The sequence below is a fragment of the Saccopteryx bilineata genome, chromosome 1 (assembly GCF_036850765.1).
Source record: "Saccopteryx bilineata isolate mSacBil1 chromosome 1, mSacBil1_pri_phased_curated, whole genome shotgun sequence".
In the NCBI taxonomy this organism is placed as follows: domain Eukaryota; kingdom Metazoa; phylum Chordata; class Mammalia; order Chiroptera; family Emballonuridae; genus Saccopteryx; species Saccopteryx bilineata.
In genome coordinates, this window is record NC_089490.1 from 227573614 (window position 1) to 227589163 (window position 15550).

General features: G+C 39.0%; 1 protein-coding gene across 1 annotated transcript in view; it reads right to left on the reverse strand.

The window, feature by feature from the left end:
* Window positions 1-15550, reverse strand: part of DNAH14 (dynein axonemal heavy chain 14) — a 207252-nt gene that overhangs the window by 37987 nt on the left and 153715 nt on the right. The window contains exons 56-63 of the mRNA XM_066252726.1: window positions 14388-14579; window positions 12799-12980; window positions 10829-10937; window positions 10182-10307; window positions 6130-6224; window positions 3532-3691; window positions 1757-1888; window positions 1270-1365 (exon numbers count right to left, since the gene is read on the reverse strand). Coding sequence (XP_066108823.1) covers window positions 1270-1365; window positions 1757-1888; window positions 3532-3691; window positions 6130-6224; window positions 10182-10307; window positions 10829-10937; window positions 12799-12980; window positions 14388-14579 — 1092 coding nt within the window. The remainder of the gene's footprint in view (window positions 1-1269; window positions 1366-1756; window positions 1889-3531; window positions 3692-6129; window positions 6225-10181; window positions 10308-10828; window positions 10938-12798; window positions 12981-14387; window positions 14580-15550) is intronic.

The window sequence follows — 15550 nt, forward strand, 5'->3', positions numbered from 1 at the left end:
TTTTTTTATTTTAAGTTTTTTTTTTTTAATTTTATTTATTCATTTTTTTTACAGAAAAGAGAGAGGGAGAGAGAGAAACAGAGAGAGAGAAGGGGGAGGAGCTGGAAGCATCAACTCCCATATGTGCCTTGACCAGGCAAGCCCAGGGTTTTGAACCGGCGACCTCAGCATTTCCAGGTCGACGCTTTATCCACTGCGCCACCACAGGTCAGGCAAAATACACATTTTAAATACACTAAGTTGTCAGTTAAAATAGAAACTTCTCACAAAGCCTGTGGTCGAGCACTAGAGGGAGTGTCGAGTATGAGTGTTTAAGGTTCTGACTGGAATTTACAATTCGTCATTTTCTAGGCTACTATTTAATAATAACACAACCAAAAGAACAATATTATAAACAAACACTTGCTGAATAAATACATAAAAATACTAAAAACACACACATACAAAGATTGCGAATGTCAGGGGAACTGAGTAAATACCAAAAGTGAAAATACCTTCAATAATGTCCAATACTTTTTCTATATCTGAGTTTGCAGGAAATGCCCACAGATGCCAGGCAGGCATCAGAACTATTTGGAGTAGGCTTAGCTCTTATAGCCAAGGGAATACTAGCCCAGGGTTGCCGGATCTTCCATTTTCAAGAGAACATAGGAATTCAGATTTTAAACAAAACCCCATATTTAAACATTTTGACAAAACTACACCAAACTGCAGGGCTTAGGAAGAAGAGACTGTGTAGGCCAAATAGAAGATGTCAATGGGCTGAATCTGCCTGCTGGATTGCCATCTCTGAGGACTTGATCCACTCTCCAAAGGCATGTGACAGGGACTGATGATCTCAATTCCAGTTCTAGTTCTCATAATGATACTCTATTTTAATTTCAAACAAAGGCATTTAAGGAATAACCAGGTCTTTACAAAGCAACAGAATAATCGATATAAACAGGGTAAGCAGTTTTTTAAGACCATGGATTGATACTGAGTAAATCCTTGGTAGATTAAAGTTATACATATCTCCTCGGAGAAATTTGGTAAAATGTTAATATATTACTGACATCATATTAATAATATTACTGAGTGTTTCATTATGTGGCAGGTGTTTAGATCTTATATTTATAGTATTTACTTAATCATAAGCTCTTATTATCTTTATGATAATCCCCATTTTATTTTAGACTGATAAACTCGACTGAGATCAGGACTTTTTCCTGATGTTTGCTTCTAGTTCACAAAGGGGTGGACAGTTTAACAAGTAAAAGAATTCCTTACCAGCTGTAAACCTCTTTGCTTTTCAGCCAGCCTTTGTCGTGCAGCTTTTAGAACATTTTGAGCCTCAGCAACTTGGATTTGTTTAGGACCTACCACCTTAAAAGGAACGTCACAACATTTCAGCATTAAAAAAAAGTCAAGTTCACTTTTTAAAATGTCTAAAAGATATTTATAAGTGTCACCTCTTAAAATGAACTTCCCTGGATTGATGTGTATAAAAGAAATATAAAGTAGTTAAAAATGGCCAAGCATATAAAAATGAACAAATCAAACACTAGCATAATTACCAGAAATAAAAGAATTAGATAGGAGCACTAGATGTCTGTGTGAGTTAGTAGAATATGCTTGAGTAGAGTATTTAGCATTAGGTATTCTTCCCAGAGAAGTTCATGTGAGTATTTGTTAAATAAAAGTTACTTCTGGATATTTAATCACTATGGTGCGTCACTTCCAAGCTGTTTTAGCTATTCCGGAGGAAGGAGCATACCTTCTGTACTTCGTTGTAGTTATTCAGAGCTATGACCCACTGGCATATAGAGCAGCAAGCGACAGACACCAGAGCAACCTTGTTGGGGTTGAAATCAGGTAAGGATAAAATTTTTTTCAGCTTCACGAAAACCTAGAGAGAATACAGTTCATATATTACACAAGAAAGAAATATTATTGATCTGAAGTTTCCCCCAATCTACATTAGAATGCAATTTTATTTCATGTAAGACATACCCACTATTCTCAACAGCACAATAAAAGACACATATCCAGGTAAAAAATTGTCTCTAGTACCAATGACTGTGTAAACATCTTGTTATTGCAATTGTTATTATAGTAGCTTTGCTCTAGTTTTTACAAAAGGAACTCCACTTAAAAATAAAACAGGTTAACTTTCTCCAGCTTTGAAAAATCTGGTGTGCATGGAGGTCTGGAGTCTCTCAGGTGTGAGGTGACTGGAAATACCATCCTCCACCTGCCCCCCAGGGGGGTTCTGCCAGGCACAGTACCTAATCAAAGGTCTAGGCAGTAGATGATGGTGTGTGTGGCCTGGGGCATATTGGGGCACACTGAGGACATTCTCTGGCTTATTTGTGTCACATGCCTATAGATATAGATCATTTCATCTAAACAGTACAACCTGGCTTAGAGGCAGTATATATATATATACTTCTTACAAAAATTAGGGGATATTTCCAAATGAATATGAAGCTATAAAATATTCCCTAATTTTCGTGAGCAGTACAGTATTTCTTGTCTACTTTTTTGGAGCCATAGTCAGAATAAAATCTGTCTTAAACTTCTTCTCCCTTTCTTTCCAACTAGGATTTTCTCTCTTGACTGAAAGGACAGAACCATTTTGCGAATATTAGGAAGTTGCTAAGGGAGTAGATCTTAAAAGTTAGCATCACAAGAAAAAAATAATAAAACCACATGGTGATTTACTGTGGTGATCATTTTGCAATATATATACAAACACTGAATCATTATGCTGTGTACCTTAAACTAATACAATATTATATGTCAATTATATCTCAAAAACATCTCAGACATTTATCCACTGATGGCACTTTTCATAATGTAATTCAATCCATCCAGAAAGACTTCCTTCCACTATTGGCCTCTTCTCAATTTTTATTATTTAAATGATTCTATGGACTATTACTCAACCATAAGAAATGATGACATATTGCCATTTACAACAACGTGGATGGACCTTGAGAACGTTATAATGAGTGAATTAAGTAAATCAGAGAAAGCTAAGAACTGTATGATGTCACATATATGTGGGATACAAAACTGAGACTGATGGACATAGATAAAAGTGAAGTGGCAGGAGGGGGAGGGAGTTATGCAGAGGGGGTGATGGTAAGGGTTTAAAGAGGGACAAATATATGGTGATGGAAAATGATTTGGCTTCAGGTGATGGGTATACAACATAATCAACAGCTCAAATGCTATAGTAATGTTTACCTGAAACCTATGTACTTTTATTGATCAATATTGCCCTATTAAATTTAATTTTCTAAATAAAAATTTAAAAAAAGATTCTGAGATATGACATTTTTTTTATTTCAGTATCATACTGCTTTTCCCGGGCACTTCCAGAAAATCTATTATGTTCAGAGATGCAGCTTGCACTCTGATCTTTTAACTCTCACCATTGTCTCTCAATTCTAATGCAAAAGTCTAGTTTAAATACTTCCATTTGACTCTTCTAGCTTATACATACAGATGTATCAATTATGCATTCGTTAGCAGTCAGCTTTTTACCTTCTGAGGTATTCTGTCCTTGTCGAGGTTAATCAGTTTTTTTAGGAAACCAGTCTCTGACAGAAGTAGCTTCGCCGTTGCCCAGTTAGGTTTCTTTTGCAGAAGGATACAAACTGCATTCATGACGGTCAGCACGAGGAAAGGAGGGCGTGTGTACACTCTGTAACGGACGGAGAATCTAGTCAACCTCACGCTTAAGACCAAGTGCACCCTGTCAACCATCTCAGAGATGGTACATGCAGGTTTTTAACAAATACTTTGATAAGGAGAACTATCTGTCAATATACAGCTTGTTTCATTAACAGGTATCTTTTAAAAACTTGGATGTGAGTTTCTTTGTTTTAGGAAGATGAAATGCCTAAAACTTAACTGGGTGGAACATCGCAGAGATTAATTCATTTCATTATCAAATGGTTCTCTTTTGAGTTCTTTAAAATAGGAATCTCCTATTTCATCCCAGTGTGGACTTCCTGATGACTACTTGACAGAGACATTGTACATGTGTGTGCAGGTGTGTGTGTGTGTGTGTGTGTATTAAGGGGAAGGTATCTGAGGCTCAACCCTACTCTTATGAGGTACCATAAGGTATAACCCCCCCTTCTACACATCCTTTGAATTTTCTTCATACTGATCTAAAATTCCTACCATAAAGATCACTGGTACAACAGAGTTGGGGTAGACGGTAATTAGTCTCTCCAGTTATTAATAATGTACTTTATTGGAACACTGGAAACTGCCTCTTAGCTGCGTCCTAATCAGGGACATGCACTATAGTGCTGATGAGAGGGTGACACTACGGAAGCCCAGAGGGCAGAAAAACATTCACATGAAGTAAGTTTCAGTGAAAAGCCAGGAGGACAATGTTGCTGTGCAGCATTTGGGACTTGGAACAAAAGGGAGAGGTCTATCCAGGCTAATGAGTCTCCCCTAAATAAAAATCAGATAGACTTCCTCAAAGAAGTAAGGTAACAGCCAGTTTTATATGTACAATTTCTTAGTCTTAAAGTCACTTTGATTAGCACTTGCCTTATGTGAGATGCTATTCTAAGCACTTTACATATTCTACCTCATCCAATCCTCTCAACATCTGTGATTAGCCCAGTTGCATAAAAGGGAAGCTGAGGCACAGACAGTTTTACACAACTAGAAAGGGGCAGCGCTAGGATTCCAACCCCGGGAGCTTGGTACCAGAGCCCATGTGCTCAAAACCACTACAATACACCTCCCCTCAGAAATCAGGGCACTTGAGCTGGTCTCTGCTTGGGACTCTCTGCCCAAGAAAAGTCAGAGAATTGAACTTCTGGAACAAAGTCATGAGGTACAGAGTGGGCAGTGCTGGGGAAGGGCTGGGCCAGCCACTTCTCAGATATAATCTCCTGACGCCCCTTCTGGCTCATTGAGCGTCAGCCATCATGGTCTTCTGCAACTCCTGAAACCCATCAACACATTTCTGCCTGAAGACTCTGTGCTTTCCATTTCTCTTGCTCAGAATACTCCTACCTCCTCTAGATCCCTTCCTAGTGCCATTCAGTTCTCTGCTTCTGTCAAGTGCTGTGACCTCTGCACCTGGAACGGGGCCGGGAGGGCACATCCATGTATACTTGGTACATGTGCTTAATGACTGAATGCATGAATGCACACAAAGGAATGCATATGAATGAGGTGGAAAGAAAAAAGAAGTCGAGAACATGTTCTTTTCCTCTTGTCTTTGTGCCTTTGTTTTTCAAGGTTAGGTGGAGTAATTTCAACATTGCTCCCCCTATGAAAATATATTGGTTAAGAAAAAAACCCTTTTGTCATATTCTATTCTCATCCCCAGAGTGAATAATGTGTTATAAATATCATAGTACATTTGTTTCGTATATCTCCATCTTTAATTAAAATACTATTTTCTCTAAAGAATAAAAAAACTCCAAACATTCTGAGATATGGCAGGCAAATGCTCATTGTTTGTTGGGTTGGATTGGAGAGCTCAGGTTAAAAATTATCTCATCCAAGGTTTCAAATTAGAACCATTAAGTTAAAAATCTTTGTACCTTAAAGTATTTCATTTCTTCTTGTATTTTCTTAGGAATATCTCTTTTGTTGTTTTTTTTGCACACTGGGGAGATTAGGTTTGAGAAAGAGCAGAAGTGCTTCCCATAGTGACACCTGGTAGCAACGGCCAGCAGTGCAGCCCCAGACATGCATTCCCCAGAGATCCCAAGCGCTCTGCATTGGGAAACCGGCCTAACAGCAGTGCACACTGTCCTCATATTTTGGGAACCGCAGGTCAGGCATTAATATAATCACTGGGCTTTTCTTTGTAGTCTAGGCACTACAGTATTTTATCAGTTCTCAGGTGTGCAGTTTTACATCTTTGAGGCTAGGCCCGTTTATAACCACAGGTACATAATATAAGTTTACTTGGTAGTATTTTTTCTTTCCTAAAGCTACATAAAATACTGATAGGCCTTACAACTGATGGCATCCTAACATTGATTAGATACAGGCTATATCACACAAATAAAAAATGTAAAGAAACCAAGATGGCTGAAAATGGAATTTAGACTTAGTTACTTCTGCCACGTGCTGCTTCTTTATTCAGTGCCTACTCACCTCAGTTCAGAGACATCTGCTTTATCCAGGGCATTCAGGGCCATGATGGCCTTGTCCACCACTGGCAGGACGCTCTTCAGTTCATTGGCCGTTGTCTGCAACCAAGTGAGAAGCCCCCAAATGCACATGAATGAATATCACTGCGTATTTAACATGTTTATACTTTGAACTCGAAAATTATCATCTGACATTTTGACAACGCCCATAACTTATGCATCTGCATGACGTAGGTACATACACATGTTTATACTGTTGTAGGTGTGTGTTATAGTACGAACTGCAGTCAATCCCCAATGAGAAGTTATCGGTGAGAAGCAAAAACACAGTGGTTTCCGCCCTCTCTGTTAGACTCAGCGTAGTGTTAACATTGTTCTTTTGAAGAGCGGTTCTGTGAAAGGCGGAATTACTCTAATGCTAATGAATTTACGCTGAAGAGCCCTCCCTTGCACAGGCCCCTTCGAGGCCTCTGACAAAGGAAGCCCTGCTAATATGTTTGCGGATGCTGTGTTTTTGTTAGGCTTGCAAAATGAAGACATTTTAACCGCAATCAGTTAAGACCAATTTTTCTTGTGGTATTATTTACTATTGTATTATTTTCCATACAAACAGCTGTAAACCTACTTTTGCCCCACCCTGTATTTATATTGCTCAGTCACTCTCTGGATAAATTGTTGCAAGCTATCTCAAATAGGAATGACTTTTAGAAATAATGTCAAAAAACATCCCAACTGTCCTGGGGATGTGACACTAAGGTGCAGGTCCAGGGGTCACATCATGATAGAAACCTGTACTACAGTGCCCTGCCCCAGGAGTATGTGAGTGGTGGAGGAGAAACAATGTTTACAATATAAGGGCCCAGAATCTGGTTTGTGGAGAACTTGGTGCAGAAAACTGTAAGTACACTAGATTTCCATTGATACCTACACAAAACGGAAGTTCAGTCCTTCATGAGGATGTTCGACAACGCAGCATATATATTTTCTCCTTTTTTGATGGGAGTTGTGCAAAATAAGTTCTTTGAAATCCTTGGGGTTTTTTTGGTAATAATCAAAATGTTTTGGAATGTCTCAATAAAATAATTGAGAAATTACATTCCTTATATATAGATATAAGAGAAAGTGTTTTATAATTTTAATTGTTACTTACAAATAAATAATCAAGACAAAAATTTTTTGGAATGTTAAACAAAAGTGATTGCGTGTTAAAATGAATAGAAATAATCTTGATATGCCTGACCAGGCAGTGGTGCAGTGGATGGAGTGTCGGACTGGGATGCAGAAATAATCTTGATATTAGGAGCAAGATGTAATAACAATTTTCAGACCATACTAAAAGCAATAATATATTGTGGATAAACAAATTTAGGACAGAAGTAATGATCTGGTTCTTGGTCTGTTTAATAAACCAATTAATAAAGAATGTGTCACATGATCTCATGGGATAAAATTCAAGGTTTTGGCTGAGTTTGCAAGAAATATCCACATTAATAAAAATATAAATATCAGGAAACACATCTATAATAAACATATTGGTGGAAAGCTGGTTAATGAATGTCCCCCATTCAGAGAGTATTTAAAATTAATCATTACACAAGAAATCTTGAAATGCCATGCAACTTATACCAAATTTGACAGCAATACTGATAAAAATGTTCATGACATAGGTCCTGGCCGGTTGGCTCAGTGGTAGAGTGTCAGCATGGTGTGTGGATGTTCCAGGTTCAATTCCTGGTCAGGGCACACAGGAGAGGGGTGCTTGTCCACCCCTCCTCCTCTTTCTTCTCTCTCTTTCTTCCCCTCCTGTAGCAATGGTGCAATTGGAGCAAATTGTCCCCTGGTACTGAGGATAGCTCCATGGCCTCCACTTCAGGTGCTAAGAAGAGCTCTGTTGTTGAGCAACAGAGCAATACCCCAGATGGGCAGAGCATCACCCCCTAGTGGGCTTGCTGAGTGGATCCCAGTTGGGGCACATTCTGGAGTCTCTCTGCCTCCCCTCCTCTCACTGAATAAAAAATAAATTTTCATGACATTATCAATGATGAGTTCTGAAGTTGAAAGAAACTTTTCTAAACTACCAAAATGAAAAACACGTTTTGATCAACTATACTAAGGTTCTGTAGGAAGTGATATTACAAATCCATTATCATGTGGAACAGCACAAAATAGGCGGTGAAAAAATTACAGGAAAAATGTCTTATGGGGTGTGTAAGGCAGTTAATTACTAAATATTATCATTAATTTTTCTAGATTTTGTGATGTTTATAATAGTTTTGAAATTTTGTATTTTATTTGACTTTGTTAATTTTTCTACAGTCACTCTGTGTCCAACTGAACTAGTAATTTTGTATTCTTTCTTTTAAAATATGGCCTCAAAATTGTATAAGCTTCAGGTTGCCACTGAGCCCATAATGTGGCAAACAAAACAACCCCCCCAACAAACAAAAATGCCCCTCCCATTAATTCCTCTATATCTACTTTCTTTTGGCCTAAAAAATTAAAGACTGAAATTAAGCTGTACATACACTTAATATATTAGTTAACAGTGGCCCTTTCATGAGGTTATGGGTAACTCAGTGTGACACTCACATTCATCTTAAGGGAGGAGGGCAAGTCCCACACGTTGGAGGGCTGGCAGTGGTGGCTTCCCCATTTCCTAAACACTCAGCACACCAGGAAGTCTTCCAGTTCACTCGTGTCCAAGTAAGATTATGTGCCTATTATGTTAGCTACCTGAAGTCAATTAACCCTTAAAACATGGACAGGCAGCTTAGAAAGGTTTCTGAAAGAAACCCTGGATCACAGATAATGCTCATAATAATGGAAGTACCAGGGAAAAATGAGGAAAAGGCAAGCTAATGCTTCTCTCATTCCTGGTATGAACTCTTCTTCAGCTATATTCTAACGGTAAAAGCAATGATGATCTAATCACATCTGACAAGAAGCCAGCCAGAAAATTTGGAAATTATCATAAGGACTTTGAAATACATATTCACAATCACTGTGCAAGAAATCTTGAAATGCTATGGCCCTGGGTACTTACTGTGGTTTGGGATATTAGCTAATGATAGTAGCTTGTGTATGTAATTTATAAGTAAATAATTATACACATATTGGGAGTATAGGTTTATGTATATCTCTGTATTTTAATTGATGGAGCTGCTTGATAAAAAACCTTTGCATATGAAAGACAAAGGAAACTTCACTCTCTACTCCTCTGAGCAGGACAGATCACTGATCAGACCAGGGCTGAGCAGGTGGTTATTTGCTACACCAGGTTGGTTCCTGACAAGAGTGTTTGGAGGGGGATTGGCCAGTTTTAAAGAGAGAGAATTATTGCCCTGGCCGGTTGGCTCAGCGGTAGAGTGTTGGCATGGCGTGCGGGGGACCCGGGTTCGATTCCCGGCCAGGGCACATAGGAGAAGCGCCCATTTGCTTCTCCACCCCCACTCCCTCCTTCCTCTCTGTCTCTCTCTTCCCCTCCCGCAGCCAAGGCTCCATTGGAGCAAAGATGGCCCGGGCACTGGGGATGGCTCCTTGGCCTCTGCCCCAGGCGCTAGAGTGGCTCTGGTCGCGGGAGTCTGTCTGACTGTCTCTCCCTGTTTCCAGCTTCAGAAAAATACAAAAAAAAAAAAAAAAAAAAAAAGAAGAGAGAATTATTCAGTCAATAAGAAAAGTGACACACACCAATGAGACAGCCCTTAGAAGAACTGCTTTGTTTTCTGCAGATGTTCCCCTTGCAGGCCACATGAATTTTTAACATGACTGGAATGAGTTTCTGTTCATTGTAACCAGAAGAATGGGGTGACGTATCTCTTCCTAGGATTCTAGGTTTCTCAAGGACAAGGACCCTGTGTCATTGTATTCTCTATTTTCATTTAGAGTATCTTATATGTAGTAGGTACTCCATAAATATTTGTTGGCATAAACATTAAAAATATCCAAAGTTGGAGCACTATATATTCAAGAGTAGCCAGCCTGACCTTTTAAATTTGGGGATTAGGGAATAATTTTGCAAATCTCCAAATGATTCTTTTTATTATACTTTAATTTTACCTGAGCATAATTTTCCACAATTCTTATTTCTTCTGCCATAATTTCTTCATCCTGTTTAACAAGCATCTGAACTTTCTCAACTACTTGTGAATCTTTCTGTAGTTTTTCCATTAACATTTCTTTTTCCTAATGAACCAAACAATTCTTAGCATGACTTTTAAGAGACATAATATCTTCTTTTAAAAGAGAAATTCAAATAGCTCATTTAATTATAAAATTGATCAACATCAGCTTGAAATATATTTGTTTACTCGACTGACAAAGATAGCTATCATTAATATCATTTCATAAATACACATAAAGAATAATAAGTAATGATTTTTGAAATACTTGGCAGCTTGCAAGTTACCACAAAACATTTCAGATAGATTTAACTAACAATGGCATGCTTCTATGTGAGATTTTACAATTAGCTGTATACTTGTCATCACACGTTTAAGTATTCAAAAATAATGCTATTAATATTTTGCTATTATTGTTGCCCTCATTTCACAGTTAAGAAAACTGAAACTAAGACAGATTGCTCAGCTGTATGGTAACAAAGCAAGAACTGTAACCTCGGTCTGTCAAGTACCAGAGCCTCAGCTTTCAAACACTGTTCCAGATTAAACTGCAAAATCTAAAATAAGATTTCAAATGAAATATACCTTTGTTTTCTGTTCTATCTGAGGGCCAAGAATCAGGAGCTCCTCCTGCATGGCTGTAACTAGGGCGGTTGCTTCCAGGAGCTTGGATAGACCCATATGCAAACGATTCCTAAAGGGGAAAGAAAGGTATTAAGAGGTATAATATATAACAAATGCTAGCAAAGCAAGATATACTGTGTTCATGATTGGAAGGCAACACAGTAAACATGTCAATTCTCCCCAAACTGATATATGCGTTCAATGCAATTCCTATCAAAATCGCAGTCAGATTTTTTTTTCTGTATAGTCAAGCTTATTCTAAAATTTATATGGAAAGGCACATGAACTGGGATAATGAAAATGATTTTGAAAAGGAAAAATAAAGTGGGTGGAATCACGCCATCTGGTTGTAAGACTGTAATCAAGATCATGAGAGACAGGTGTGTCAATTGATGGACCAGAATAGAGAACCAGAAATAAACCTACAAGTCCTGTCAACTGGTTTTTGAGAAAGGTGCAAAAGCAATAGAAGAAGAAAAGTTTTCCCAAAAAATGAACCTTGACCTACACCTCACACCTTATACACAAATTAATTCAAAATGTAAAAGATAAAACTATGATACTTTTAGAAAAGAACAGGAGAACCTCTTCAGGAACTAGGGCTTGGTGAGGAATTCTTAGACATGACAATTCAGACAAGAAAAACATCAATGGACTGGACTTCATCAGAATTAGACCTTCTTCTCTGAGACTGTGTTAAGAGGATGAAAAGATGCTACCAACTGAAACAAAATGTTTGTAATCTACATGCCTGACAAAAGACAGATATTTAGAATATACAAAGAACTCTCAAAACTCAACAATGAAAAAAACTGACCAATCCATTTAGAAAATGAGCAAAAGATGGGAAGAGACATCAAATCAGCAAGGATATATGAATAGCAAGTAAGTGCAAGAAAAGATGTCCAGTATCACTAGCCATTAGAAAATGTCAATTAAGATCACAAATGCTATATAAATACACACTTATTAGAATATTTCAAATAAAAAATAATAACAGTTTCAAATACAAGGACACAAAGAAACTGGATCTCACACACACTGGCAAAAATGTAAAATAGCACTGCCACTTTGAACAACAATTTGCCATTTTCTTAAAAAACTAAGACATACATTTACCAAATGACCTAACAATCACACTCCTGGCATTTATCTCGAGAAATGAAAATTTATATCCACATAAAAACCTGTACACAGATGCTTACAGCAGCTCTGTTCATAATCACTCTAAACTGGAAAGAGCCCAAGTCCCTCAATGGGTGAATGGTTAGACAAACCGTGGAACATCCATACCATGGAATAGTACTTAGCAATAAAAAGAAACAAACTATTGATACATGCAACAGCTTGGACAGATTTCAAAGGCATTATACCTATCCCTTTCCTAAGTAATAAAATTGTAGAGATGGAGAACAGATTGGTTGTTGCAAGGGATTTGCACTAGTAGGAGGTGCTTGATAAAAAGCCTTTGCATATGAAAAACAAGTGAGCCTGACCAGGTGGTGGCGCAGTGGATAGAGCGTCAAACTGAGATGCAGAAAACCCAGGTTTGAGACCCCGAGGTCGCCAGCTTGAGCGCAGGCTCATCTGGCTTGAGCAAAAAGCTCACTAGCTTGGACCCAAGGTCGCTGGCTTGAGCAAGGGGTCCTTGCTCTGCTGTAGCTCCTCAGTCAAGGCACATATAAGAAAGCAATCAATGAGAAACTAAGGTGCTGCAACAAAGAATTGATGCTTCCCATCTTTCTCCCTTCCTGTCTGTCCCTATCTGTCCCTCTGTCTCTGTCATAAAAAAAAAGGCAAATTTGGTCTCACTATTTTGTGTTTGTTTTTCCAAATATAAGCACCAATGTAAAAAAAAATATATATATATATATATGTATAAACAGCTAGAAAATATAAATATACAACTTGAATTGGACTTAAAGTCTTACCTCTTTTTCTGCATCTCTTTCTCGCGTGACTGCAAGATGTGCGCGAATGTATCCATGAACTGCAAATAGCTCCTGGGAGTAATGTAATAATACCTTCCGGTTTTCTGGAAGTATGTCATGCTCAAGTCGCTTATACTTTTGTGCATTTGGACACATGTTGGGGCAAGTTTTTCTTTTAAGTTCTGAAAGATAATTTCTTTTAAGAATTAAAAACAAGCAAGCAATCCAAATAGACATTTAAAAAAGAGAATGGAACACTGTGAGGAACTTGAAATTGTTTATCCTTTTTGAGGTACAGGGATGTAGAAAAATGCCCTGGGTGAATGGGAAGAACAGATGAGTTTTAACTGTTGGGACAGTGTTGGGATGAAGAGGCAACGATATGGCTAATGACCCAGGGACATGCCTGACTTCTACGAGGCTCATCCCTCATTGCTGCTACAGCCATCCAAGGATTCACGGCACCACTACCAGCGGCCATGTGCATTGTGTTTCCGCTACTTCCATCTTTCTTAAAGTAGATTATCAATAGCAGGACACTCAATTACCTTGAGTAAAACAAAGCTGCCAAAATGTAAGGGCTCACAGGATACACAGATACATAGGTGAGCAACACAAGAGACCAAAGAAGAGTCCCCTTCACTTGGCTTTGGAGAGAATTCTGACTCAGACACAACCTAACCTTTACTCCACATCTCCAGTCCAGCAAGGCTCGCCAACCCCCTGGTCATTTGAAGCCAGGTGCATTTCATTCCTGGTTCCGCCCTTTCTGGCCTTTGCTTTCCTTGAACATTTGGACAAGTAGGGTTGCAAGTCCCTCTCTGGGTCTCACACTGAGAGGTTCAGGCCACCACGCATTCACTTCCTTTGTCCGTATCTCAGGGGGTCATCAGCTGGATCACTCTAGACAAGCCTTTCACTTATTGAGGGCTCATAAACTCAGAGCTAATTTTGTGTGCGGCCTGTGCTCTCACTTCTCTACAGTTTTGCTGTTGCAGGCACGCCAGAGAAATTTAGTAGGAACACACTGAAGGGTGCAGCATCCCCTCCATTGGATCGGGTACGCAAAATGGAGGTTGTTTTCCTCTGTGAAAATCTACTGTTCACCATGGGGGTAGAGAAGTGATGAGCCCCAGGCAGGGAGGGATCTGGGCATCTTTAAAATAAAGTGAATTCAGGGCAATAAGAGACAAGAAATTGATCACGAGTCAAGACAAACATTTGACTTATTTTATAATTTTGCCTAGAGCTGCCTCTGTTTTTGTCCACTTAGGGTTCATAGCTATTCAGAGATATGATACTATCAGATTCTGTTAACAAATTGAAAACCTTCCCTTGTATTAGTTATTTTATTTTATTTTATTTATTCATTTTTAGAGAGGAGAGAGAGAGGGAGAGAGACAGAGAAAGAGAGATAGGAGAGAGAGACGGGGGGGGGGGGAGGAGCTGGAAGCATCAACTCCCATATGTGCCTTGACCAGGCAAGCCCAGGGTTTCAAACCGGCGACCTCAGCATTTCCAGGTTGACGCTTTATCCACTGCGCCACCACAGGTCAGGCTTAGTTATTTTTTTAAGAAATTATATTTACCTCTCTGCTCTCTAAATCCACCTTTTTTCTTAAGAAAGAGTTGGCTACAATAAGGAGGGCTTCTTCTGGCCACTTCTCATACCAATCGATCGTGCAGGCGCTAATCATGGAAGAATATACTCTACAATTCTGGCGGAAGTTAGGTCCTGTAGGACTCATTATTATGAAAATATGCAAATTTTTAAGTACTCTCTGAAAAGGAATGAAAATTGAAGTTGTTTAAAATGTAACCCATTGCTCTGAAAAAAAAATTATATCGAAAAGTCCATTTAACCCTTGTTACAATTCTTTCCTTAATGAGTAGACCAGAGGCTGAGCAACTGCGCCACTACTAGAGCCCTTCTAAAGGAAATGACGATTTCCCCAGAGCTCTCCTGGGAAAGCAGATGGTTCCGCTGTGGGTGACCCCATCCTTTGGCATAGACTGTAGGGAAGATACTGAACTCCAGAACATCCCTTGTATAAACCAACTCTTCAGAGGGGGTCTGGTGCTAGAGTTTTGTTCAGTAGGGACCCTATATCAAATACTGATGGATCTATTTAACTCTTTCCTCTCGGCAAGTGTGCATTTAAGATGCACAAAAACCCAAAGTGAGACCCGGTCAGATGAATTAAAGCTGAAAGATACAGAGAGAAGCAGAGACCAATGTTATGGGTAGAGCCCCAGGGAGACATTAATCAACTCCTACAGCTGAAGAATTACAGCTAAGCAGTATAACCTCTGATGGAACTGTGCAGATCCCAGGCAAAGTGTTAGTTTCCATGTCCTGTGCCTGCGTCCATTCCCCCCCATAAGACCTGGCTGTGCTCCTGCTGCTGTCCTGGGCTTCCTGCAGGGAGCAGCCACGGGGCACAGATTCCTTCCTCATTCCCTATGCCGCGTCAAATCATTTCTGTAAGGCACTTCAAGTCATTTTATGTAATTAAAATTGGTTTCTAACTGGGATTCTAGGTTTATCTTTTATTTCTGGAGTGCGCTATTTTCCACATTCCAAATTGGGACTTCTCTATTTTTTACCTGTTGCGATCTATTAGATGAATCGACTTAGTAACAAGCCACAGGGGGGCCACAAGCTATCAGGATAAGTGCTGTCCTTCTTTCTACCAAGTCATTTTAAAACATAACCCAATCCAAGCACCCATTCATGTGATATTCTTCTCTC